At 39.9% G+C, this 27,572-nt stretch overlaps 2 protein-coding genes across 2 annotated transcripts; both read left to right on the plus strand.

Annotated features, from left to right (window-relative positions):
- The first annotated feature begins 781 nt into the window (after positions 1-781).
- LOC141765846 (myosin heavy chain, fast skeletal muscle-like) lies at positions 782-11,305 on the plus strand. Its single transcript, XM_074632096.1, has 39 exons — positions 782-1,003; positions 1,091-1,234; positions 1,331-1,487; positions 1,579-1,606; positions 1,695-1,794; positions 1,900-1,992; positions 2,081-2,144; positions 2,226-2,324; positions 2,417-2,520; positions 2,632-2,770; positions 2,883-3,001; positions 3,282-3,431; positions 3,531-3,701; positions 3,790-4,090; positions 4,224-4,288; positions 4,389-4,476; positions 4,589-4,706; positions 4,791-4,914; positions 5,533-5,669; positions 5,760-6,015; positions 6,100-6,342; positions 6,427-6,603; positions 6,685-6,830; positions 6,921-7,011; positions 7,111-7,500; positions 7,593-7,719; positions 7,809-7,927; positions 8,013-8,209; positions 8,510-8,693; positions 8,801-8,966; positions 9,088-9,212; positions 9,324-9,632; positions 9,726-9,929; positions 10,035-10,160; positions 10,249-10,419; positions 10,507-10,611; positions 10,710-10,805; positions 10,926-11,057; positions 11,270-11,305. Exons 1-39 carry the CDS (start codon positions 797-799, stop codon positions 11,288-11,290), a joined length of 5,793 nt encoding a protein of 1,930 aa, XP_074488197.1. The 5' UTR covers positions 782-796; the 3' UTR covers positions 11,291-11,305.
- Positions 11,306-15,764: 4,459 nt separating this feature from the next.
- LOC141765844 (myosin heavy chain, fast skeletal muscle-like) lies at positions 15,765-26,910 on the plus strand. The gene is made up of 39 exons (XM_074632094.1): positions 15,765-15,986; positions 16,074-16,217; positions 16,314-16,470; positions 16,562-16,589; positions 16,675-16,774; positions 16,880-16,972; positions 17,061-17,124; positions 17,206-17,304; positions 17,396-17,499; positions 17,611-17,749; positions 17,862-17,980; positions 18,268-18,417; positions 18,517-18,687; positions 18,776-19,076; positions 19,210-19,274; positions 19,355-19,442; positions 19,555-19,672; positions 19,756-19,879; positions 21,059-21,195; positions 21,279-21,534; positions 21,619-21,861; positions 21,946-22,122; positions 22,204-22,349; positions 22,440-22,530; positions 22,630-23,019; positions 23,112-23,238; positions 23,328-23,446; positions 23,533-23,729; positions 24,030-24,213; positions 24,321-24,486; positions 24,610-24,734; positions 24,845-25,153; positions 25,247-25,450; positions 25,556-25,681; positions 25,770-25,940; positions 26,028-26,132; positions 26,243-26,338; positions 26,460-26,591; positions 26,809-26,910. The coding sequence occupies exons 1-39, from the start codon at positions 15,780-15,782 to the stop codon at positions 26,827-26,829; spliced, it is 5,793 nt and encodes a 1,930-aa protein (XP_074488195.1). The 5' UTR covers positions 15,765-15,779; the 3' UTR covers positions 26,830-26,910.
- Positions 26,911-27,572: the final 662 nt, after the last annotated feature.

The raw sequence follows: 27,572 nt of genomic DNA on the forward strand, positions 1-27,572 counted from the left end.
ATACAAAAACATTATTTTGGTGTGGATATATTAAAGCTGAAGTAGGCGAGATTAAAAACGTTTAAAGATTTAAAAGTTATTTTTATGAAACGGTCGCTATATCCTGACAGTAGTACATGAAACAGGTAACCTGAAAAAAATCATGTGCCTCTGTGTCCTCCGGTGCTCCTAACGGCATCTGCAAGATTTCACAGACCGGAGGAAAACCACCAGTAAGAGCTGATCTGAGATCTGCTGTCCATCTAATGTCTATGAGAGCCAGCTGTCAGTCACTCGCGAACTCCGACCAAACGCTCAAACTAGGCAGCGCTGATCAAATATGAATCAATATAATGTTACGTTAATGCCTATTTCTCGCCTCAAATGTTTTTCAGAATCATCTTGTAGTGCACGGTTTAGCTGTAAAATGAGAAAGTTTGTGCCGCAATTGTGAAATCTGGTGAAGGAACGCCAAGTTCCGGTCGCATGACCGGAGCACAGCCAATAGGAACGCTCTCTCTCTGAAATGACCTGTGATTGGCCAAAGTCTCCCTTCACGGGCTAGATTTTCTAAAGCCTGAAAACAGAGCAATGAGGAGGTGCAGAAGTCTAGTTTTCTCTCAGAACACTTGAATTACAATATGCTGAAAGGTTATTATGGAATTGTTGCCCAGTGATGCCAAAAACATACTGCCTACTGCCACTTTAACTATTTAGTACAATACCAGGTACTTAGGTACTGTTCAATGAAATGGACAGAAAAGGTCATTCTAAGATTGCTATTGTTTGACTTGCTACACAGACATAAGCCGCCACCATGAGTACGGACGCCGAGATGGCCCAATACGGCAAAGCCGCCATTTACCTTCGTAAACCAGAGAGGGAGAGAATTGAGGCTCAAAATGCCCCATTTGATGCCAAGAGTGCCTGCTATGTGGCCGATGTCAAGGAGCTGTACTTGAAGGCAACAATCCTCAAGAAAGATGGTGGCAAAGTCACCGTCAAAGTCCTTACCACTGAGGAGGTTGGTATCATAAAGTCAGAGTCATCTAGGTTTTTAATATGAGTTTCTGGGTTTTCAGTTCGCATTGTGACAAATGTTGTGTTACAGGAAAAGACAGTTAAAGAAGATGACGTCTCTCCAATGAACCCTCCAAAGTATGACAAGATTGAGGACATGGCCATGATGACCCATCTCAATGAAGCCTCTGTGCTGTATAACCTCAAAGAGCGTTATGCAGCATGGATGATCTACGTAAGACAATCTGCTTTATGAGAAAAGACAACTATTGAAAATGGCTATACTGGTAGGAAACATAGTTAACGGGTGAATATCTATGATCACTTTCAGACCTACTCTGGGTTGTTCTGTGCCACTGTGAACCCCTACAAGTGGCTCCCAGTGTACGATGCTGAATGTGTATCTGCCTATAGAGGCAAGAAGCGTATGGAGGCTCCACCCCACATCTTCTCTGTCTCTGACAACGCTTATCAGTTCATGGCGACTGGTAAGTCATGACTATAACAATGTAGAATTTGTCACTATGAGGTTTCTGTTGCAGTAAAACATAGTTAATTCCTTTGTTTTGGATTCAACAGATAGGGAGAACCAGTCTGTCTTGATCACGTAAGTTTGTTACATTTACATTTGTTTAATGTGTTTAGCATAGTCAAATATCTTGATCAAATACTTATATATCTGTGTCCATACCTAGTGGAGAGTCTGGTGCTGGAAAGACTGTGAACACCAAGCGTGTCATCCAGTACTTTGCAACAATCTCAGTTGAGGGGGCCAAGAAGAGGGACACTTCAAAGGTATGTTACTGATGATTACAATTCAAGGATCTTTACCTAAGGAATATTTTTTCCAGAGAAAAATAAAGTCATTAACCAAAAATAAATTCTAAACCTGGATTATAGGGGTCACTGGAGGATCAGATTATTGCAGCCAATCCCCTGCTGGAGTCCTATGGTAACGCCAAAACTGTGAGGAATGACAACTCTTCTCGTTTTGTAAGTATGAAATGATTTCTACAAATGAGAGGTCTTGTTAAAGATTGCCCATGTGGAGGGACATTAAACATCCCTTTGTTCCAAACAGGGTAAATTCATCAGAATCCATTTCGGCGCAACTGGCAAACTGGCTAGTGCTGATATTGAGACATGTAAGTAACAATCCTCAAAGTACATACAAATGACTGGAATTGACAATTGACCGGGCTGTGACTTACGAACAATATTTTTAGATCTGCTGGAGAAGTCTAGAGTGACATTCCAGCTTCCTGCTGAGAGGGGCTACCACATCTTCTATCAGATGATGACCGCCCACATACCGGAGCTGATTGGTAAACAGATTGAGAATTTGCACGTTTAACATACTTATAGTTTTCATATGAAAAAAATGTTATGAACATTTTCACCCTTTTTTGATTTCCAGATTTGGCACTCATCACAACCAACCCCTACGACTTCCCAATGTGCAGCATGGGTCAGATCACTGTGGCCAGCATTGATGACAAAGTTGAGCTGGAAGCCACTGATGTGAGTGATCTTCACTTCAAAATATTTAAATATATTCTGCATTAAATGCAACATCAAAAGTGCATTTTCTACAATGATTATGTTTTGTGTGGACACATCTTTTGTACTCAGAATGCTATTGATATCCTGGGCTTCACTAATGAAGAGAAGATGAGCATCTACAAGAATACTGGTGCTATCCTCCACCATGGTAGCATGAAGTTCAAGCAGAAGCAGCGTGAGGAGCAGGCTGAGCCAGACGGCACAGAGGGTGAGTATTTAATGTCAGCTCAAAGTGAATAGCTTGGGAACAACAGTAAAAAAAAGTTTAATCATACTTGTTTCTGTTCATATCATGATGGAAATCACTGAACTATTTTCAGAGGCTGACAAGGTTGCTTACTTGCTGGGTCTGAACTCGGCTGACATGCTGAAGGCTCTGTGCTATCCCAGAGTGAAAGTCGGAAATGAGTATGTCACCAAGGGACAGACTGTACCTCAGGTAAACATAAATTATCAATATCCAATATCCTACTATTTAGTTAGTTCTACTAAAATAAGGTAGTGTAGGATTTATTAGAAACAAAGAAATGCAATGTCAGTGTTCAATTTATTACTATTTTCCATGAGTTTTACACATTGAACGCTAAATGCAGAATAAGTCAAGGACCATCTTAGATGGATTTTTTGTTTCATTTATCTCACAAATTAAAAATACTAGTAATCCATTATTTTACAAAATGATTGACTGACAATCAAATAACATCCTTGTTTTTATTTAGGTGATGAACTCAGTGCCTGCCCTCGCCAAATCTATCTATGAGAGGATGTTCTTGTGGATGGTCGTCCGTATCAACCAGATGTTGGACACTAAACAGGCGAGGCAGTTCTACATCGGTGTCCTGGATATCGCTGGCTTTGAAATCTTTGATGTAAGCTTCATTTCCAACAATTGACCAGCCAATACTTTCCATGACAGAATCATTCTTATTGCCTACAAGAGATTATACTGAGTATTTGTCTCCTCGCAGTTCAACACACTGGAGCAGCTGTGCATCAACTTCACCAATGAGAAACTGCAACAGTTTTTCAACCACACCATGTTTGTCCTGGAGCAAGAGGAGTACAAGAAGGAGGGTATTATCTGGGAGTTCATTGACTTTGGCATGGACTTGGCTGCCTGCATCGAGCTGATTGAAAAGGTAATCACTTCTTTTTGTGATTATATGTAATTGTTCTTAATTTGACGTAATGTAACACTCAATGACACTTGTTCCCACTTTTTTCAAGCCCATGGGTATCTTCTCCATCCTTGAAGAGGAGTGCATGTTCCCCAAGGCCACAGACTCATCCTTCAAGAACAAGCTGTATGACCAGCATCTTGGCAAAAACAGAGCATTTGAGAAGCCAAAGCCCGCCAAAGGCAAGGTTGAGGGCCACTTCTCCCTGGTGCACTATGCTGGTACCGTGGACTACAATATCACTGGCTGGCTGGACAAGAACAAGGATCCACTGAATGAGTCTGTCATTCAGCTGTACCAGAAGTCCTCAGTGAAACTGCTGCCTGTTCTGTATCCTCCTGTCGTTGAAGGTATGATAGTTTCCACAGTAAACTAAAACACATTTTAAGGTTATAGATACTGAATGTTTTCAACAGTAGCATGTGTTCATATAAATTTGATGTGTTGTTCTAAAAAAGCATGTCTACTTAAAATTATCAACAGAGACTTCCAAGAAGGGAGGCAAGAAGAAGGGTGGTTCTATGCAGACTGTGTCTTCACAGTTTAGGGTAAGGTTTAACTTTGCAAATGTATCCTATATATCTCAGTTTACAGTCAAGTTCACAATTGTGGCATTTTATGACAAAAGTCACCATTTTACATCTACAGGAGAACTTGGGCAAGCTGATGACTAACTTGAGGGCCACCCATCCTCACTTTGTGCGCTGCCTGATTCCCAATGAGTCAAAGACTCCAGGTACATAGAGATCATAATCTCGACACTTTGTTGGTATGGTTTACTTAAAATGGGGCCGCTTCAACTGAGACTATTTATTCAAAGAAGTTGTTATGAAATGTCTTTTTTACAGGTCTCATGGAGAACTTCCTGGTTATCCATCAGCTCAGGTGTAACGGTGTGCTGGAGGGTATTAGAATCTGCAGAAAAGGTTTCCCCAGCAGAATCATCTATGCTGACTTCAAACAGAGGTATCAATGGATATTTTAATAACAATTTGATGCAGATTATTGAAATAAAATGCTCACACTGACCATTAATTATCTCATAAAAAGGTACAAGGTACTGAATGCCAGTGTCATCCCTGAGGGACAGTTCATTGACAACAAGAAGGCTTCAGAGAAGCTTCTTGGATCAATTGATGTTCCTCATGACGAGTACAAATTCGGACACACCAAGGTAAGCACCTTGATTGCATTCATATACTTAAGAGTACTTACTAAGGATAGTCAGTCCATTTTTAAGATTGTTAGATGGAAGAGTATCTCAAGAAGTTTTTACCCAATTTAAATGATTGTGATGGGAAATTTGGTCATGGGCCAAGGAAGGAGTAAAGGGATAGAAATAGAGAAATTGCGCCACCATGTGGACATTGTTGGGGCAGTTTACATTTTGCCTTGTACACCAAGTGATCCTTTAAAACTTGACGGCATCCTGTCTAAGGTGATGCTTCAGAATTATAATTAAACTGAATGGCCATTTAAATGACTATAACTTGGTTATCATGAGTCTGACTCACTTAAAATTTGACAAAATTAGCACTACTAAAAGTGCAAACGCAGGACTTAAGTTTCCTTCAAAAAGCACAGATGTCATCAGTCATTTATCAGTGTCTTTCACTGTCTACAGTATTTTGACACATATCCTGATCCTGATGCAATAAAAAAAAAATTCTTAATAATATAAGACATTTAGATGATTGTGTGGAGTAATTGTTCCCTAAATCCTTTCTAATTTAATGTTTAGTACAGTTTATAGTGCAGACACAGAGTAAATTTATATTTTCTCTTTGTTCAGGTGTTCTTCAAGGCCGGTCTGCTGGGTACTCTTGAGGAGATGAGAGATGAAAAACTGGCGTCTCTGGTCACCATGACTCAGGCTTTGTGCCGTGCTTACCTCATGAGAAAGGAGTTTGTGAAAATGACGGCGACCAGGCATGTTGAAAACAGTACATTTTGACTTGCACAGTCATGGGATGAATAATGAATATTACTTTGGCCCTAACAACAACTTCTTTTACACAGGGATGCCGTATATACTATCCAGTACAATGTCCGCTCGTTCATGAATGTGAAACACTGGCCATGGATGAAGGTGTACTACAAGATCAAGCCTCTGCTGAAGACTGCTGAAACTGAGAAGGAGCTGGCAAATATGAAGGAGAACTATGATAAGATGAAAACTGACTTGGCTGCTGCCCTGGCAAAGAAGAAGGAACTGGAGGAGAAGATGGTGTCCCTTCTGCAGGAGAGGAATGATCTGCAGCTGCAAATCGCATCTGTAAGTACACATCAACAGGCAGTTGTGCTTTTCAGCGTTTTTCAATGTTGATGTGGTAACATATATTTTCATTAAATGGACTAGGAAGGAGAGAATCTGTCAGACGCTGAGGAGAGATGTGAGGGACTTATCAAGAGTAAGATCCAGATGGAGGCCAAACTCAAAGAGACAACTGAGAGACTGGAGGATGAAGAGGAAATCAATGCTGAGCTCACTGCCAAGAAGAGAAAGCTGGAGGATGAATGCTCTGAGCTCAAGAAGGATATTGATGACCTGGAGCTTACCTTGGCCAAAGTGGAGAAGGAGAAACATGCCACTGAGAACAAGGTTCGTAAATAATAATCAGTCCATCAGAACAAGTACAATTATAGTGATTACCATTTATTGACAAGTACTTTCTTGCACACTTAGGTGAAGAACCTGACCGAGGAGATGGCCTCTCAGGATGAGAGCGTTGCTAAGCTGACCAAGGAAAAGAAAGCCCTTCAGGAGGCTCATCAGCAGACTCTTGATGACCTGCAGGCTGAGGAAGACAAAGTCAACACTCTGACCAAGGCCAAGACCAAGCTTGAGCAGCAAGTGGATGATGTAAGTTTACAAAGACACTTGGATTGGCAAAGCAAGTTTCTTCTTGAATGTGATAATTAAAAACTCATATTATTTGCACAGCTTGAAGGTTCTCTGGAGCAAGAAAAGAAGCTGCGTATGGACCTTGAGAGAGCCAAGAGGAAGCTTGAGGGTGATCTGAAACTGTCCCAGGAATCCGTCATGGATCTTGAAAATGACAAGCAGCAGTCTGATGAGAAACTTAAAAAGTAATATAGTTTTTTAATTTGTACAACAATCATTCTTTTAAAATTGTGGTCAACTGCATGAACTCTATACTTTATCTATCACTCTCACAGGAAGGACTTTGAAATCAGTCAGTTCCTCAGCAAGATTGAAGATGAGCAGTCAATGGGTGCTCAGCTTCAGAAGAAGATCAAGGAGCTTCAGGTGACATATTGTGTTACACAAAAAATTACTGTATACATTTCCTATTTTGTGTATTAAAAGTGAAAGTTTACTGAAAGACATCACATCTACATTCAACAGGCCCGTATTGAGGAACTGGAGGAGGAGATTGAGGCTGAGCGCGCTGCTCGTGCCAAGGTTGAGAAGCAGAGAGCTGACCTCTCCAGGGAACTTGAGGAGATCAGTGAGAGGCTGGAGGAGGCCGGTGGTGCCACTGCTGCTCAGATTGAGATGAACAAGAAGCGGGAGGCTGAGTTCCAGAAGCTCCGTCGTGACCTTGAGGAATCCACTCTGCAGCATGAAGCCACTGCTGCTGCTCTTCGCAAGAAGCAGGCTGACAGCGTTGCTGAGCTGGGAGAGCAGATTGACAACCTCCAGCGTGTTAAGCAGAAGCTTGAGAAGGAAAAGAGTGAATACAAGATGGAGATTGATGACCTCTCCAGCAACATGGAGGCTGTTGCTAAAGCAAAGGTACACAATGCATTACATGCTATTTTAATACACAAATTAGAATAATAAATAAGGTAATAACTTATCTCATCTCTTTTCTTTTTCCTCATTAGGGAAATCTTGAAAAGATGTGCCGTACTCTTGAGGACCAACTTAGTGAACTGAAGACCAAGAATGATGAAAATGTCCGTCAAATCAATGACACGAGTGCACAGAAAGCACGTCTCCTGACAGAAAATGGTATCTACACGTTATCAATGAATGAAATGTTTTGTAGGTTATTGAGAAACGTAACATAAACTAATGTATTGTGACATCCTCCACACTAGGTGAGTTCGGCCGTCAAATTGAAGAGAAAGAAGCTCTCGTCTCCCAGCTGACCAGAGGCAAACAGGCTTACACACAGCAGATTGAGGAGCTGAAGAGACAGACTGAAGAGGAGGTTAAGGTAAGAAACCACAACTAAGTGTGTATTTGTATTATTTGTTTGGGATGAGGACATTTTGTGAATTCAATAATATTTCTTACACCAGGCCAAGAATGCTCTTGCCCATGGACTGCAATCAGCTCGCCATGACTGTGATCTGCTGAGGGAGCAGTTTGAGGAAGAGCAGGAGGCCAAGGCTGAACTGCAGCGTGGAATGTCCAAGGCCAACAGCGAGGTGGCTCAGTGGAGAACTAAGTATGAAACTGATGCCATCCAGCGCACTGAGGAGCTTGAGGAATCCAAGTGAGTAACATTCAAACAATTAAATGGCCAGTTCAGAAGTGAAGCATTTTAGCATAACTCAACTGACAACTGCATTGTTTTTGTCAATACTTGCATTTAAACAATGGTATCCAATCATTTTAAATGTGTTCAGTGTATTATTTTGGGGCATACATTTTAGAATATAGCATCTTTCATATGTTCATTTAGGTTCTAAAAAAGATGTAATTATTTGTATTTAAGATATGCAAACATATCTGGAATAAGTATTTGTAACTTTAACAATTTGACTGAGAGACAAATCTTACCTTTTCCAAACAGGAAAAAGCTGGCCCAGCGCCTTCAGGAGGCTGAGGAACAGATTGAGGCAGTGAATTCCAAGTGTGCTTCTCTTGAGAAAACCAAACAGAGGCTCCAGAGTGAGGTGGAGGACCTCATGATTGATGTGGAGAGGGCCAATGGTCTGGCTGCCAACCTGGACAAGAAGCAGAGGAACTTTGACAAGGTAGCATTGTTTACTTTGTGTGGCCAGGCCATACAAACAATGACATAGATATATTTATTTGTCTTGATGTTGCTAACCAACTGAACTGTATTAATTATGACATTAAGGTGTTGGCAGAGTGGAAACAGAAGTACGAGGAGGGTCAGGCGGAGCTTGAGGGAGCACAGAAGGAGGCTCGTTCTCTCAGCACTGAGCTGTTCAAGATGAAGAACTCTTATGAGGAAGCTCTGGATCAGCTGGAGACCATGAAGCGTGAAAACAAGAACTTGCAACGTGAGTTTTACATTATGTAACAGTTACATTGTATTCAACACGTGTGGATATGTTAGAATTAAATACTTCTATTTTACATTTTAACATCTTAACAATATAAAACACATGTATCTCTCTGCAGAGGAGATCTCAGATCTGACTGAACAGATTGGCGAGACTGGCAAGAACATCCATGAGCTGGAGAAGTCCAAGAAGCAGGTGGAGACGGAGAAGTCTGAGATCCAGACAGCTCTTGAAGAGGCTGAGGTACATTTTTTTCTGGAGAGATCTTATGAAAAAAAAAAAGTAAATCATGGACAAATGTACAATAAAAGGTTTGAAGGCATAAATGAATATTTCATTCTTTGACATCATCAGGGAACTCTGGAACACGAAGAGTCTAAGATCCTGCGTGTCCAACTGGAGCTCAACCAGATTAAGGGTGAGGTGGACAGGAAGCTGGCAGAGAAAGATGAGGAGATGGAGCAGATCAAGAGGAACAGCCAGAGGGTGACTGACTCCATGCAGAGCAATCTGGATTCTGAGGTCAGGAGCAGGAACGATGCCCTGAGAGTCAAGAAGAAGATGGAGGGAGACCTGAATGAGATGGAGATTCAGCTGAGCCACGCCAATCGCCAGGCAGCTGAGTCCCAGAAGCAGCTGAGGAATGTTCAAGCACAGCTGAAGGTATTGTAAGACATACAGTTGTTGCACAGACTATGGTCAGTGCAGGTACATTTTGGCATTCATGTGAATATTTTCCTGGAATGTTTTCACTAGGATGCACAACTGCATCTTGATGATGCTGTCAGAGCCCAGGAAGACTTCAAGGAACAAGCTGCTATGGTGGATCGCAGGAACGGTCTCATGGTGGCTGAAATTGAGGAACTTAGAGCTGCTCTGGAACAGACAGAGAGAAGCCGCAAGATCGCTGAGCAGGAGCTTGTGGACGCCAGTGAGCGTGTTGGACTTCTGCACTCTCAGGTGAACAAACCTAATCATTTCTTCAATAATTAAAAAATCTAATTAGATTCTAAATAACGTGAGGCACATGATAAATTAAATGACTAAATCTTTTTCAACTTTTAGAACACAAGCCTTCTGAACACCAAGAAGAAGCTTGAGTCTGACCTGGTCCAAGTCCAGGGTGAAGTGGATGACACTGTTCAGGAAGCAAGAAATGCAGAGGAGAAGGCCAAGAAGGCCATCACTGATGTAGGTTTAAATAAAATTTGGTCTTACTTCTACTCCAATGTGTTTTTTCAAGATATTTCTCATTAGTATTTTATGCTGTCTCCTTTAGGCTGCTATGATGGCTGAGGAGCTGAAGAAGGAGCAGGATACTAGCTCTCACCTGGAGAGGATGAAGAAGAACCTAGAGGTCGCTGTTAAGGACCTGCAGCACCGCCTGGATGAGGCTGAGAACCTGGCCATGAAGGGTGGCAAGAAGCAGCTCCAGAAACTTGAGTCTAGGGTAAGAAAGTTATGTTAAGATTTGCACATCTGAAGAATCACATCTAAAAATATGGATACTTACTAATTGTCTTATTGTTTTTCAAAGGTGCGTGAGCTGGAGACAGAGGTTGAGGCTGAGCAGAGACGTGGAGCAGATGCAATCAAGGGTGTCCGCAAATATGAGAGGAGGGTGAAAGAGCTCACCTATCAGGTACAGTCACTTTTAAAGTTAACATGTACAGTACAAATGATCTAATATACTTACCATTACAAATATTTAAACATGCAAATCTATATTCTCTTTTACAGACTGAGGAGGACAAGAAAAATGTTACCAGGCTGCAGGATCTGGTTGACAAGTTGCAGCTCAAAGTGAAGGCCTACAAGAGGCAGTCTGAGGAGGCGGTAAGGAAAACATATTCCTTTTCAACACTGATGACTTGATACTAAGTCATGGTTATTTCATGCACAGTAGACCAATGGATCTTTTTTAACATTTAAACATTTTTCTGTCTTGTATTCCAGGAGGAGCAGGCCAACGTTCATCTGTCCAAGTGCAGGAAGGTCCAGCATGAGCTGGAAGAGGCCGAGGAGCGCGCTGACATTGCAGAGTCACAGGTCAACAAGCTGAGAGCAAAAAGCCGCGACTCTGGCAAGGTAAATATATGTCAGTTTAGTGAAAAATAACAAAAATAGCAATCATCATTCTATGATATATACAGCATATGTCAATATGTTAGAGCAGATTCTTTGCAGTATCATATTCACCTTACAAAGCGTTAAGTTTAAATTCTATAAAATTAACTGATTAAAATTATTGTCACCTAAAGTTTATTCACTCACACAAACCATTTATCTGTTTTTCACAGGGAAAAGAAGCAGCTGAGTAAAGCCCACTGACAGTTTCACCGTGCTCAATCATATAATATGATATAATGTTGAAACAATAAAGGTTAATCTGTTGATCTGAAATTATGTCTGTAATACTTTCATCTTTGTTTCTCGTGAAAGGTAGTTGATGTGAGATTTGAATAACACTTTTTTCTTTGGACTTGAAAATCATGTCAAAAAAAAAAGCTATAACGATAACTAACATTTTTACAGTTGTTAATTATTACAGACTAATTTTGTTTGTAAAACATAAAATAGGCTGTTTTATAACACAATGTTAAAGCCGCTTGAGGTGGGATCACTGTAACACATTACAACGTTTTCAGCCAACCAGTGGCTACAAATATCCTTAACATCTGAGGTGAAGGTGGTATGAGCAGCTAACAAGGAAACAAGGGGAAAAAAACAAATGCGTCAATTAAATCACTTTAATCCTAACCTGGAAAGCAGGCACAAAAATAGATACAAATAATTCCCTAATCCAAGACGAGCTCTCACTTGTGAGCTATCTTTGGAGGCCTCAAGCAAGACTGAGACAGCACAATAAACTCTGGTATCCTAGAACCACAACTTGTATACTCATAATTGGCTCTGACCAGAAAGCAGTGAGCCACATTTGTTCACAAAATCAACACAAGTTGTCACTACATATTAAATCCAACTATATAAATATTGAATAAAATAGGCAGAAGGAAAACTAGTTATATCATATACAATGACAATAACATTTATATAAATCAGGCACGCCACAAAGCCATGCACTGAATGATCTGACTTGATGTCTTTATCACACGGTTAAGGAGCAAATCAAATATGACATTGTGTCAGCTGCTCTATAACTGTTTTGAGGTGTCCTGACTCTCCTCAAACACAGTGTGCACACACACATTTAAACATATATTCAAATATAATTATCGAACGGTTGAAAGTGTGATGTGATTGATTATAGGGTACACTTAATTTTCAAAGTAAATTAAAAATTTCTGAATGTAAATCATTCTTAACAGCCTTTTTTTCAGATTGCAAATTACAAAATCCTGTGACTTTATTCTGTGACAATTTAAATTGGAAATTTTCAGTGTATTTCACACTGCAAGTTCAACACTATTGCCTGTGACATTTAAAAATTGTATTGCTCAACAACTGGAATGAGGTTGACATTCAAAGTGCACTGCATGCCAAAACTGGACTTGAAGCTATGTCTGCAGCTAGTTGAAGTGTTAATAGCTTGACATATGAGTGTGAATAGCACCGGCATATCTCTTACACCTAAACTCAAGTAGTAGTTATATATTTTTTCATTATTTATTTCTTATGAAACTATTGGCATAATGTAAACAGTATTGCTCAACTGATTTCATTTTGAAGCATTTTTCTCAATTTAGTATTTTTTAATCTAACAAATTAAACAATCTGTGAGATGGATTAAAGTTACCTATTTTAAATAGGGATTATCACAAATCAAGGATGTGCCTTTGCCAACAGAAACCTGAAACATAAGATGTATGTACTAGCAACAAGTGTCACTCATGTTAGCAACAGCTGTCAACCTAACCATATTTGGCATGTGTCCCATATTTAACTTCTGCTTTGTAAGCAAAACACATTCAACACAAGGACTCCAATCCAAGTCTGTGAGTGTGGTAAAAGACCTATGAAGCTCATGTTTGTGGTGAAATCATCTACTAAAATGCTTCGGACCAATGTAGTGCAATTATAGTATTGTTATACAATATGATGTGTATTAGAGCAATATGTTTTCTACAATAACTAAAGTTAAGTATGCATAACAAATTTTCACTAATTCCTTACATGATGAAATAGTTTCACGTTAAGTAAATATTGAATTGAGTTCTTATTAAGTACATGTGGATTATTTTAAGTCATTACATTTCAATAGCATTACTATTGCTTTGAAATCAAACTATGGTGTTCCATATACATTATTTTGTAAATCTGTTTCCTGTTACAACTAAATTGCATTAACTAAGGATACTAGTGGAATTATGGAATTAACACACATCACACAAGTACAACCCTCACTATGAGTAGAGTCAGTCAACAGGTGGCATAGATCTAAGTGATCCTCTGAAATAGACAGAGAGAGGTTGTGCAGTTTTTGAGCAGCTGGTGATGCTATTGAGTGCATGCAAACATTCCTTAACTAATTCACAAATCAAATAATATGTTCCCATCGGGCATGTGATGATTCAAGGGAAGTCGCTGCTGAGGACCTGCAGCACTGCCTGGAGGAGGCTGAGAAGTAAAGAGTGACAAGAGCATCCATAAACTAAAAGTGTTTGTTCACATTGACATTTAATGCAATCAATATATCAAACCTAGTTATCACTGAAAACATTAAAACATGTTAATTTAAAACGCCATACCACGAACTGAAGAAAAAATTTACTGGACTGAGGATCTGGTAGTTAGCTCAAGGTGAAGGCCTATAAGAACATGATGAGGGAGCAGTAAGAGCTCCCTTTCATGCTCTTGAGAATTAAATTGAATAGAAAAATACTGTACTATACTCACAAACTTGACATATCTGGAACCGCTGAGTATAGGACAATTATGAGACCTAAAAAATTTAGTGGCATGAAAAGTTGGAGAAATCCTCACCGACAGGTACCAAATTCTTGAAATGAATGAACACAGAAAGAATGCAACTGAAAAGCCCGTTCTGGCTCCAGGGCTGTTTTTAATAACTTGATGGTCTTATAGTAGATGACTGTTTTATGTAATTTCCACCAGATTGTTTCCCCATAGAAACAAATTTGAATTTATGTCAGAGCAATATGACAAACAAAAAAAAGTATGAATACCGTTTTTGCAAAGCACACATAAAATGAGCTGTTTTAAAGCTCCCATCAAGTGGCAAAAGTGACTTTTATTCCTTACACAGTTTAGAGACAAACAATAACTAAAAATCCTGATCTACAGTAACATCACTAACATTTAAAATACTAGTGCTGAAGGAAACTAGTTAACATGCTCCCTATATCCAAACATTTTTTGGTGTCCTGGAATCACAGCCTAGTATCACTGGACTCTCTCACCCTATACCCACCACCTGTAGGCTTAAATGTTGACGTTGAATCATTTAAATCTCACTCATTTGCTTAGGACAATGACAGCTGTAGTCAATTTGGATACATGGCAGCTGCAATGGATTCCAATGGCGACCCTGAGAACCAGAAAAAAACATGTCTAAATATATAAACGCTCACAGTTCTCAATGTCTCAAAGCATTCTTGCAGCAAATTCCACTGCTACATGTGTGGATTATTTTCGATTAGTACATGTTATAGTATTGTCATTTTTTCACACCAATTGTTACTCTTTGCTTTCATTTTCTATTTAGAGTTCAACTATTTTAGTACAACAATTTGGCCCTGGTTGGTCCACTATCATTTAAGAAAAATCTAAAATGATTTCATATAATGGATGACCCTCCTTCAGCTTCTGTGGAGTAGAGCTACAATATAAAAAAATAAATTAATGTGTTGCTCAGGTTTGCACATATAAAATTTGCTATCTAATTTAGGTCGCCTACATTCTGGCTGAAAGAATTACACATCGTCTTCATCTTTATAACGAAGTAAGTTTGGAATCTTCATCTATTATCTACCATACAATTCAAGCTATCACCTCTCAAGAGCAAATCAATCCAAAGTTTTGTAAATCTGTATTGATTAAAATTGAAAGCATATCTGTTCCATCTTCATAACTAAACTAAATGTTAATCACTAGGACATGGTCAGGGGCAAGAAACGACTTTATGTGCATCCCTCCACTTTGTGGGTGTGAAGACTGACCTTTTGGTCTGAAATCCAAAATAAGATATATGTCCTACCACCTGTTACAGTGCATGCCTTTTGTCCACACCACATTTGGCATGTGTCCATATTTAAACTTTGAAGCGTAAGCAAGCCAGGTTCAATAAAAGGAGTCAAACAGGACAGAGCAGTGTGTGGTAGAAGACGCCTGGATTCCAGCTTGTGGTAAGCTTATCTTCTACTTTCTTTAGAGATTTTCAATGTATTTATCATGTGAGGAAATAGATTAAAATATGAATTCATTAACATACTTCTTGAACAAATCTTTATTTTCACACCTTCACCAATAATTGAAAATATATGATATGTCCTCAACAGGATTGTGGAATATATCAGACTTTTGAAAGACAGTGGGTCAGGTATGAACATATTTCAACTATCTTTAATTTGTATATATTATATGTGAAACATTTCATTCAATTGCAAAGTTTCATCAAATTTTGTCAAATCTCAGGTTAGTGTTAATCTTATCACTATCAACTCAGGATGGAAAATACATTTTAAAGAGCTAAGGTGAACTCAATTTGATAGGGATATGTTAATTTGTAATTCTATGGTGTTCTGTCAAATTGCTTGAAGACATTGGTTTGAAAAAAGATAAATAAGATTACTCTTGTTTATAATTACCTCACAGAAGTAAACTGCCACCATGAGTACGGACGCGGAGATGGCCATATATGGCAAAGCTGCCATTTACCTTCGCAAGCCAGAGAAGGAGAGACTTGAGGCTCAAACTACACCATTTGATGCCAAGAGTGCCTGCTATGTGGCCGATGCCAAGGAGCTGTACTTGAAGGCAACAATCCTCAAGAAAGATGGTGGCAAAGTCACCGTCAAAGTCCATGACACTGAGGAGGTTGGTATCATAAAGTCAGAGTCATCTAGGTTTTTAATATGAGTTTCTGGGTTTTCAGTTCGCATTGTGACAAATGTTGTGTTACAGGAAAAGACAGTTAAAGAAGATGACGTCTCTCCAATGAACCCTCCAAAGTATGACAAGATTGAGGACATGGCCATGATGACCCATCTCAATGAAGCCTCTGTGCTGTATAACCTCAAAGAGCGTTATGCAGCATGGATGATCTACGTAAGACAATCTGCTTTATGAGAAAAGACAACTATTGAAAATGGCTATACTAGTAGGAAACATAGTTAACGGGTGAATATCTATGATCACTTTCAGACCTACTCTGGGTTGTTCTGTGCCACTGTGAACCCCTACAAGTGGCTCCCAGTGTATGATGCTGAATGTGTAGCTGCCTATAGAGGCAAGAAGCGTATGGAGGCTCCACCCCACATCTTCTCTGTCTCTGACAATGCTTATCAGTTCATGCTTACTGGTAAGTCATGACTATAACAATGCAGAATTTATCACTATGAGGTTTCTGTTGCAGTAAAACATAGTTAATTCCTTTGTTTTTCATTTAACAGATAGGGAGAACCAGTCTGTCTTGATCACGTAAGTTTGTTACATTTACATTTGTTGACTGTGTTTATGTGCAAATATCTTGATCAAATACTTATATATCTGTGTCCATACCTAGTGGAGAGTCTGGTGCTGGAAAGACTGTGAACACCAAGCGTGTCATCCAGTACTTTGCAACAATCTCAGTTGAGGGGGCCAAGAAGAGGGACACTTCAAAGGTATGTTACTGATGATTACAATTCAAGGATCTTTACCTAAGGAATATTTTTTCCAGAGAAAAATAAAGTCATTAACCAAAAATAAATTCTAAACCTGGATTATAGGGGTCACTGGAGGATCAGATTATTGCAGCCAATCCCCTGCTGGAGTCCTATGGTAACGCCAAAACTGTGAGGAATGACAACTCTTCTCGTTTTGTAAGTATGAAATGATTTCTACAAATGAGAGGTCTTGTTAAAGATTGCCCATGTGGAGGGACATTAAACATCCCTTTGTTCCAAACAGGGTAAATTCATCAGAATCCATTTCGGCGCAACTGGCAAACTGGCTAGTGCTGATATTGAGACATGTAAGTAACAATCCTCAAAGTACATACAAATGACTGGAATTGACAATTGACCGGGCTGTGACTTACGAACAATATTTTTAGATCTGCTGGAGAAGTCTAGAGTGACATTCCAGCTTCCTGCTGAGAGGGGCTACCACATCTTCTATCAGATGATGACCGCCCACATACCGGAGCTGATTGGTAAACAGATTGAGAATTTGCACGTTTAACATACTTATAGTTTTCATATGAAAAAATGTTATGAACATTTTCACCCTTTTTTGATTTCCAGATTTGGCACTCATCACAACCAACCCCTACGACTTCCCAATGTGCAGCATGGGTCAGATCACTGTGGCCAGCATTGATGACAAAGTTGAGCTGGAAGCCACTGATGTGAGTGATCTTCACTTCAAAATATTTAAATATATTCTGCATTAAATGCAACATCAAAAGTGCATTTTCTACAATGATTATGTTTTGTGTGGACACATCTTTTGTACTCAGAATGCTATTGATATCCTGGGCTTCACTAATGAAGAGAAGATGAGCATCTACAAGAATACTGGTGCTGTCCTCCACCATGGTAGCATGAAGTTCAAGCAGAAGCAGCGTGAGGAGCAGGCTGAGCCAGACGGCACAGAGGGTGAGTATTTAATGTCAGCTCAAAGTGAATAGCTTGGGAACAACAGTAAAAAAAAGTTTAATCATACTTGTTTCTGTTCATATCATGATGGAAATCACTGAACTATTTTCAGAGGCTGACAAGATTGCTTACTTGCTGGGTCTGAACTCGGCTGACATGCTGAAGGCTCTGTGCTATCCCAGAGTGAAAGTCGGAAATGAGTATGTCACCAAGGGACAGACTGTAAATCAGGTAAACATAAATTATCAATATCCAATATTCTACTATGTAGTTAGTTCTACTAAAATAATGTAGTGCAGGATTTATTAGAAACAAAGAAATGCAATGTCAGTGTTCAATTTATTACTATTTTCCATGAGTTTTACACATTGAATGCTAAATGCATAATGCATAATAAGTCAAGGACCATCTTAGATGGATTTTTTGTTTCATTTATCTCACAAATTAAAAATACTAGTAATCCATTATTTTACAAAATGATTGACTGACAATCAAATAACATCCTTGTTTTTATTTAGGTGATGAACTCAGTGCCTGCCCTCGCCAAGTCTATCTATGAGAAGATGTTCTTGTGGATGGTCGTCCGTATCAACCAGATGTTGGACACTAAACAGGCGAGGCAGTTCTACATCGGTGTCCTGGATATCGCTGGCTTTGAAATCTTTGATGTAAGCTTCATTTCCAACAATTGACCAGCCAATACTTTTCATGGCAGAATCATTCATATTGCCTACAAGAGATTATACTGAGTATTTGTCTCCTCGCAGTTCAACACACTGGAGCAGCTGTGCATCAACTTCACCAATGAGAAACTGCAACAGTTTTTCAACCACACCATGTTTGTCCTGGAGCAAGAGGAGTACAAGAAGGAGGGTATTATCTGGGAGTTCATTGACTTTGGCATGGACTTGGCTGCCTGCATCGAGCTGATTGAAAAGGTAATCACTTCATTTTGTGATTATATGTAATTGTTCTTAATTTGACGTAATGTATCACTCAATGACACTTGTTCCCACTTTTTTCAAGCCCATGGGTATCTTCTCCATCCTTGAAGAGGAGTGCATGTTCCCCAAGGCCACAGACACATCCTTCAAGAACAAGCTGTATGACCAGCATCTTGGCAAAAACAAAGCATTTGAGAAGCCAAAGCCCGCCAAAGGCAAGGTTGAGGGCCACTTCTCCCTGGTGCACTATGCTGGTACCGTGGACTACAATATCACTGGCTGGCTGGACAAGAACAAGGATCCACTGAATGAGTCTGTCATTCAGCTGTACCAGAAGTCCTCAGTGAAACTGCTGCCTGTTCTGTATCCTCCTGTCGTTGAGGGTATGATAGTTTCCACAGTAAACTAAAACACATTTTAAGGTTATAGATACTGAATGTTTTCAACAGTAGCATGTGTTCATATAAATTTGATGTGTTGTTCTAAAAAAGCATGTCTACTTAAAATTATCAACAGAGACTGGCAAGAAGGGAGGCAAGAAGAAGGGTGGTTCTATGCAGACTGTGTCTTCACAGTTTAGGGTAAGCTTCAACATGGCAAACAAGTTTATACACAAACTCAAAATTGTTACATGTCATGATAAGACTTTTTACATCTACAGGAGAACTTGGGCAAGCTGATGACTAACTTGAGGGCCACCCATCCTCACTTTGTGCGCTGCCTGATTCCCAATGAGTCAAAGACTCCAGGTACATAGAGATCATAATCTCGACACTTTGTTGGTATGGTTTACTTAAAATGGGGCCGCTTCAACTGAGACTATTTATTCAAAGAAGTTGTTATGAAATGTCTTTTTTACAGGTCTCATGGAGAACTTCCTGGTTATCCACCAGCTCAGGTGTAACGGTGTGCTGGAGGGTATTAGAATCTGCAGAAAAGGTTTCCCCAGCAGAATCATCTATGCTGACTTCAAACAGAGGTATCAATGGACATTTTAATAACATTTTGATGCAGATTATTGAAATAAAATGCTCACACTGACCATTAATTATCTCATTAAAGGTACAAGGTACTGAATGCCAGTGTCATCCCTGACGGACAGTTCATTGACAACAAGAAGGCTTCAGAGAAGCTGCTTGGGTCAATTGATGTTCCTCATGATGAGTACAAATTCGGACACACCAAGGTAAGCACTTGATTTCCTTATTTTACTGAAGAATAATTACCAAGGAGGTTAAGTTGTTCAGTCCAGTGTGTTTGATTGTTTTTCGGTTAACCCCTTTGAGACCCACAATAGACCATTTTTTGTCTTTTTTTGGGGGGGTGCGGGGGACAGTGGGTCTTTAGGGGAAGATAGCAGGTCAGCAGTATATGTCACATAGTGGTAAATCATCTGAAAGCTGGGAACCTGAATATAAATTGCAGATGCAGCTCAGCACTGTGTGTCTAGTTGTTTTAGTCATGAATCAGAACTAAACATGAAAATAAATTGTGAAATTTTATCTTAGAAATTTTAGAACTTTGTTATTAGGTGATGTCTGCAAGAATTGCATTTTTTGGCGATTTGATGGCGAGCACTTCTGTTCTGGAAACTGCTCAGAAACCCCCTTATTGTCAATATACCTAGGAAAACCATTAAGACACTGACTGCCCTATGGTCTCTAGTGTCTGGTTTTAAAGTTTCATGAGGCTGTGATTATCCTAGAGGTCACCACAAGTCATTTTAAACAGTAAGGTCAAATTACTAAAAAAAAATGGTCTCACTGTATGAAATGGCTACTATGGGGACTAACATCATCAAACATGAATACAATTGGGCTCATTGGATCCACAAGAGTCTCAGCTTTACATTGATACCCAACTTTATGCAATTCCAAGACTGTTTAGGGACCCCAGTATGCAGAAATATTCAAACACATCATTTTTAGAATAACCGAAAATAACAGATTTATACTGCATTCAACAAACTGCATGGTTTTTGCCCAAAATTGCATAGGATTGTCATAAAGTTAGCATGTCTGTAAAGCTGGTGGGCAGCAGAGTCCTGCCGTGTGTTTGGCAGAGCTAACAGCTCACAGGGCTAATAGAGCTAACAGAGCTTACGGAACTAAACACACAGCAGGACTGAAATTTTCTGTTCAGAGGAAGCATTACACAGTGAACTGCAGTTTAGCTGCAGACAGCCGGTGCAGACAGCTGCAAAATGATAGTGTATCTACATATGAGTGAAAAAGGCTTCCGATATGCTTGCGTACTAAACGAAAAATGATCCTTGTTTGTTTGTTTGTTTGTTTGTTTTACAGGGTGTGAAGTATTCGCTATCAGAGTTCATCCTACATTCATTTTTTAATTTTTGTTTGTTCAGGTGTTCTTCAAGGCCGGTCTGCTGGGTACCCTTGAAGAAATGAGGGATGAAAAACTGTCATCTCTGGTCACCATGACTCAGGCTTTGTGCCGTGGTTACCTCATGAGAAAGGAATATGTGAAGATGACAGAGAGGAGGCATGTTTAAAACAGCTCAATCTGAATGATGATATGAAAGATGACAAGCAACATTGTCCATAACAGCTACTTCTTCTCTGCAGGGAAGCCGTATATACTATCCAGTACAATGTCCGCTCGTTCATGAATGTGAAACACTGGCCATGGATGAAGGTGTACTACAAGATCAAGCCTCTGCTGAAGACTGCTGAAACTGAGAAGGAGCTGGCAAATATGAAGGAGAACTATGATAAGATGAAAACTGACTTGGCTGCTGCCTTGGCCAAGAAGAAGGAACTGGAGGAGAAGATGGTGTCCCTTCTGCAGGAGAAGAATGATCTGCAGCTGCAAGTCGCATCTGTAAGTACACATCAACAGGCAGTTATGCTTTTTCACGTTTTTCAATGTTAATGTGCTAACATCTATTTTCATAAAATGGACTAGGAAGGAGAGAATCTGTCAGACGCTGAGGAGAGATGTGAGGGACTTATCAAGAGTAAGATCCAGATGGAGGCCAAACTCAAAGAGACAACTGAGAGACTGGAAGATGAAGAGGAAATCAATGCTGAGCTCACTGCCAAGAAGAGAAAGCTGGAGGATGAATGCTCTGAGCTCAAGAAGGATATTGATGACCTGGAGCTTACCTTGGCCAAAGTGGAGAAGGAGAAACATGCCACTGAGAACAAGGTTCGCAATTAATAATCAGTCCATCAGATCAAGTACGATTATAGTGATTACCATTCATTGACAAGTACTTTCTTGCACACTTAGGTGAAGAACCTGACCGAGGAGATGGCCTCTCAGGATGAGAGCATTGCTAAGCTGACCAAGGAAAAGAAAGCCCTTCAGGAGGCTCATCAGCAGACTCTTGATGACCTGCAGGCTGAGGAAGACAAAGTCAACACTCTGACCAAGGCCAAGACCAAGCTTGAGCAGCAAGTGGATGATGTAAGTTTACAAAGACACTTGGATTGGCAAAGCAAGTTTCTTCTTGAATGTGATAATTAAAAACTCATATTATTTATACAGCTTGAAGGTTCTCTGGAGCAAGAAAAGAAGCTGCGTATGGACCTTGAGAGAGCCAAGAGGAAGCTTGAGGGTGATCTGAAACTGGCCCAGGAATCCGTCATGGATCTTGAAAATGAAAAGCAGCAGTCTGATGAGAAAATTAAAAAGTAATATAGTTTTTTAATTTGTACAATAACCATTCTTTTAAAATTGTGGTCAACTGCATGAACTCTATACTTTAACTATCACTCTCACAGGAAGGACTTTGAAGTCAGTCAGCTCCTTAGCAAGATTGAAGATGAGCAGTCAATGGGTGCTCAGCTTCAGAAGAAGATCAAGGAGCTTCAGGTGACATATTGTGTTACACAAAAAATTACTGTATACATTTCCTATTTTGTGTATTAAAAGTGAACGTTTACTGAAAGACATCACATCTACATTCAACAGGCTCGTATTGAGGAACTGGAGGAGGAGATTGAGGCTGAGCGCGCTGCTCGTGCCAAGGTTGAGAAGCAGAGAGCTGACCTCTCCAGGGAACTTGAGGAGATCAGTGAGAGGTTGGAGGAGGCCGGTGGTGCCACTGCTGCTCAGATTGAGATGAACAAGAAGCGGGAGGCTGAGTTCCAGAAGCTCCGTCGTGACCTTGAGGAATCCACTCTGCAGCATGAAGCCACTGCTGCTGCTCTTCGCAAGAAGCAGGCTGACAGCGTTGCTGAGCTGGGAGAGCAGATTGACAACCTCCAGCGTGTTAAGCAGAAGCTTGAGAAGGAAAAGAGTGAATACAAGATGGAGATTGATGACCTCTCCAGCAACATGGAGGCTGTTGCTAAAGCAAAGGTACACAATGCATTACATGCTATTTTAATACACAAATTACAATAATAAATAAGTTAATCTCTGATCTCATCTCTTTTTTTTTTCCTCATTAGGGAAATCTTGAAAAGATGTGCCGTACTCTTGAGGACCAACTTAGTGAACTGAAGACCAAGAATGATGAAAATGTCCGTCAAATCAATGATTCCAATGCACAGAAAGCACGTCTCCTGACAGAAAATGGTATCTACAAGTTATCAATGAATGAAATGTTTTGTAGGTTATTGATAGACGTAACATAAACTAATGTATTGAGACATCCTCCACACTAGGTGAGTTCGGCCGTCAAATTGAAGAGAAAGAAGCTCTCGTCTCCCAGCTGACCAGAGGCAAACAGGCTTACACACAGCAGATTGAGGAGCTGAAGAGAACGACTGAAGAGGAGGTTAAGGTAAGAAACCATTTAGTAAGTGTGTATTGGTATTATTTATTTGATATGAGGACATTTTGTGAATTCAATAATATTTCTTACACCAGGCCAAGAATGCTCTTGCCCATGGACTGCAATCAGCTCGCCATGACTGTGATCTGCTGAGGGAGCAGTTTGAGGAAGAGCAGGAGGCCAAGGCTGAACTGCAGCGTGGAATGTCCAAGGCCAACAGCGAGGTGGCTCAGTGGAGAACTAAGTATGAAACTGATGCTATCCAGCGCACTGAGGAGCTTGAGGAATCCAAGTGAGTAACATTCAAACAATTAAATGGCCAGTTCAGAAGTGAAGCATTTTAGCATAACTCAACTGACAACTGCATTGTTTTTGTCAATACTTGCATTTAAACAATGGTATCCAAACATTTTAAATGTGTTCAGTGTATTATTTTGGGGCATACATTTTAGAATATAGCATCTTTCATATGTTCATTTAGGTTCTAAAAAAGATGTAATTATTTGTATTTAAGATATGCAAACATATCTGGAATAAGTATTTGTAACTTTAACAATTTGACTGAGAGACAAATCTTACCTTTTCCAAACAGGAAAAAGCTGGCCCAGCGCCTTCAGGAGGCTGAGGAACAGATTGAGGCAGTGAATTCCAAGTGTGCTTCTCTTGAGAAAACCAAACAGAGGCTCCAGAGTGAGGTGGAGGACCTCATGATTGATGTGGAGAGGGCCAATGGTCTGGCTGCCAACTTGGACAAGAAGCAGAGGAACTTTGACAAGGTAGCATTGTTTACTTTGTGTGGCCAGGCCATACAAACACTGACATAGATATATTTATTTGTCTTGATGTTGCTAACCAACTAAACTCTATTAACTGTGACATTAAGGTGTTGGCAGAGTGGAAACAGAAGTACGAGGAGGGTCAGGCGGAGCTTGAGGGAGCACAGAAAGAGTCTCGTTCTCTCAGCACTGAGCTGTTCAAGATGAAGAACTCTTATGAGGAAGCTCTGGATCAGCTGGAGACCATGAAGCGTGAAAACAAGAACCTGCAACGTGAGTTTTACATTATGTAATCGTTACATTGTATTCATTACATGTGTGTATGTGTTAGAATTAAATACTTCTATTTTACATTTAAACATCTTAACAATATAAAACACATGTATCTCTCTGCAGAGGAGATCTCAGATCTGACTGAACAGATTGGCGAGACTGGCAAGAGTATCCATGAGCTGGAGAAGTCCAAGAAGCAGGTGGAGACGGAGAAGTCTGAGATCCAGACAGCTCTTGAAGAGGCTGAGGTACATTTTTTTCTGGAGAGATCTTATGAAAAAAAAAAGTAAATCATGGACAAATGTACAATAAAAGGTTTGAAGGCATATATGAATATTTCATTCTTTGATATCATCAGGGAACTCTGGAACACGAAGAGTCTAAGATCCTGCGTGTCCAACTGGAGCTCAACCAGATTAAGGGTGAGGTGGACAGGAAGCTGGCAGAGAAAGATGAGGAGATGGAGCAGATCAAGAGGAACAGCCAGAGGGTGACTGACTCCATGCAGAGCAATCTGGATTCTGAGGTCAGGAGCAGGAACGATGCCCTGAGAGTCAAGAAGAAGATGGAGGGAGACCTGAATGAGATGGAGATTCAGCTGAGCCACGCCAATCGCCAGGCAGCTGAGTCCCAGAAGCAGCTGAGGAATGTGCAAGCACAGCTGAAGGTATTGTAAAACACACAGTTGTTGCACAGACTATGGTCAGTGCAGGTACATTCTGGCACTCATGTGAATATTTTCCTGGAATTTTTTCACTAGGATGCACAACTGCATCTTGATGATGCTGTCAGAGCCCAGGAAGACTTCAAGGAACAAGCTGCTATGGTGGATCGCAGGAACGGTCTCATGTTGGCTGAAATTGAGGAACTTAGAGCTGCTCTGGAACAGACGGAGAGAAGCCGCAAGATCGCTGAGCAGGAGCTTGTGGACGCCAGTGAGCGTGTTGGACTTCTGCACTCTCAGGTGAACAAACCCAATCATTTCTTCAATAATTAAAAAATCAAATGAGATTCTAAATAATGTGAGGCACATGATAAATTAAATGACTAAATCTTTTTCAACTTTTAGAACACAAGCCTTCTGAACACCAAGAAGAAGCTTGAGTCTGACCTGGTCCAGGTCCAGGGTGAAGTGGATGACACTGTTCAGGAAGCAAGAAATGCAGAGGAGAAGGCCAAGAAGGCCATCACTGATGTAGGTTTAAATTAAATTTGGTCTTACTTCTACTCCAATATGTTTTTTCAAGATATTTCTCATTAGTATTTTATGCTGTCTCCTTTAGGCTGCTATGATGGCTGAGGAGCTGAAGAAGGAGCAGGATACTAGCGCTCACCTGGAGAGGATGAAGAAGAACCTAGAGGTCGCTGTTAAGGACCTACAGCACCGCCTGGATGAGGCTGAGAACCTGGCCATGAAGGGTGGCAAGAAGCAGCTCCAAAAACTTGAGTCTAGGGTAAGAAAGTTATGTTAAGATTTGCACATCTGAAGAATCACATCTAAAAATATGGACACTTACTAATTGTCTTATTGTTTTTCAAAGGTGCGTGAGCTGGAGACAGAGGTTGAGGCTGAGCAGAGACGTGGAGCAGATGCAATTAAGGGTGTCCGCAAATATGAGAGGAGGGTGAAAGAGCTCACCTATCAGGTACAGTCACTTTTAAAGTTAACATACAAATCAACTTATGTTGATTTAACTTATTACTAAAAAGATGTCAAGATGTACTTTATATTTTACTTTAAAATAAACTTCCACAGACTGAAGAGGACAAGAAAAACGTTACCAGGTTGCAGGATCTGGTTGACAAGTTGCAGCTCAAGGTGAAGGCCTACAAGAGGCAGTCTGAGGAGGCGGTAAGGAAAACTTATTTCTTTTCATCACTGAAAACTTGATAATGTGGCAGATTTATTTCACACAAAGCAGACCTTTTGTCTTTTAGGACATTAACAAATGTCAATCTCTGTGTTTTTTCAGGAGGAGCAGGCCAACACTCATCTGTCCAAGTGCAGGAAGGTCCAGCATGAGCTGGAGGAGGCCGAGGAGCGTGCTGACATTGCAGAGTCACAGGTCAACAAGCTGAGAGCCAAGAGCCGTGACTCTGGCAAGGTAAATATATACACAATTTAGCTTAATTAAAATTAAATCAAACGAAATTCCTCTTACTTTAATTTATATCACATAATACTTTAGTTATGACTGAAAAAAATGACCATTATAGCGTTAAGCTTCATAAAATTAACGATAAACAAAAGCTTTAGAGAGTATGTGTATGCAGGCACATATTGTATGTACTGTATGTATTTATTGTTTTATGTTTTTACAGGGAAAAGAGGCAGCTGAGTAAAGAACTTCATTTGATGGGTTCTTTCTAATCATACAATATGATGTGAAATGTACCACAATAAAACTATTTTTTGATCTTAAATTGCATTGTCTGTGTTATTTTGTTTTTGTTTTTCTTCATTTTCCTTTTCCTTTATTTGGTTTTACTCTGACATTTACATAAACATACTTAATTATAAACATATATGATGAGAACCAACTTTTCCACATTTTACAATGAATTGAAATATCATCATACCAGTTCTCTAATAATGGGGTATCTGGTTTAAGCCATTTCTTAGTTATTGCTTTTCTAGCAGCTACACTCAATATTCCAAATAAGTATTTTTTTTTTTATATTTGTAGATGTTGAAAGTAGAAGACCAAACAGGAGTTCGTCCCACTTAAAGACTATGTTTGTACCAAATATGGTAACTAATTCTGTGTAAATCTTACGCCAAAAAGAATTTACTTTTGGACAGGCCCAAAACAGGTGATAGTGGTTAGCTACCTGAGAGCCACAGTTCCTCCAGCAGCTGGAAGAGCCTGAATGATGAGACTTTTGAGCAGGTGTAATAAAAAATCTACTAACAGTCTTCCAGCCAAACGCTCTCCTTAAGGTTGAGCTCGATATCTTCCATTGAAATTCACAATATTGTAACCAAACTTCTTCTAGAATGCAGCTATTAGTTTCGCGTTCCCATTTTTGTTTCATGTGTGCTTGCTATTTCAGCCTCCTGAAGTCCTCTATATATTCTTGAAATT

This window comes from Sebastes fasciatus, chromosome 4, assembly GCF_043250625.1.
Source record: "Sebastes fasciatus isolate fSebFas1 chromosome 4, fSebFas1.pri, whole genome shotgun sequence".
Classification (NCBI taxonomy): domain Eukaryota; kingdom Metazoa; phylum Chordata; class Actinopteri; order Perciformes; family Sebastidae; genus Sebastes; species Sebastes fasciatus.

Excerpts from the sequence above, each read along its gene's own strand:
- LOC141765846 (XM_074632096.1), top strand. The coding sequence starts at position 797 with ATGAGTACGGACGCCGAGATGGCCCAATACGGCAAAGCCGCCATTTAC. Across the intron at positions 2,521-2,631 it reads TTGAGCTGGAAGCCACTGAT|AATGCTATTGATATCCTGGG; the intron begins GTGAGTGATCTT and ends TTTTGTACTCAG. Across the intron at positions 4,477-4,588 it reads CAATGAGTCAAAGACTCCAG|GTCTCATGGAGAACTTCCTG; the intron begins GTACATAGAGAT and ends TCTTTTTTACAG.
- LOC141765844 (XM_074632094.1), top strand. The coding sequence starts at position 15,780 with ATGAGTACGGACGCGGAGATGGCCATATATGGCAAAGCTGCCATTTAC. Across the intron at positions 23,730-24,029 it reads GAGGAGCTTGAGGAATCCAA|GAAAAAGCTGGCCCAGCGCC; the intron begins GTGAGTAACATT and ends TTTTCCAAACAG. Across the intron at positions 25,154-25,246 it reads ATGTGCAAGCACAGCTGAAG|GATGCACAACTGCATCTTGA; the intron begins GTATTGTAAAAC and ends TTTTTTCACTAG.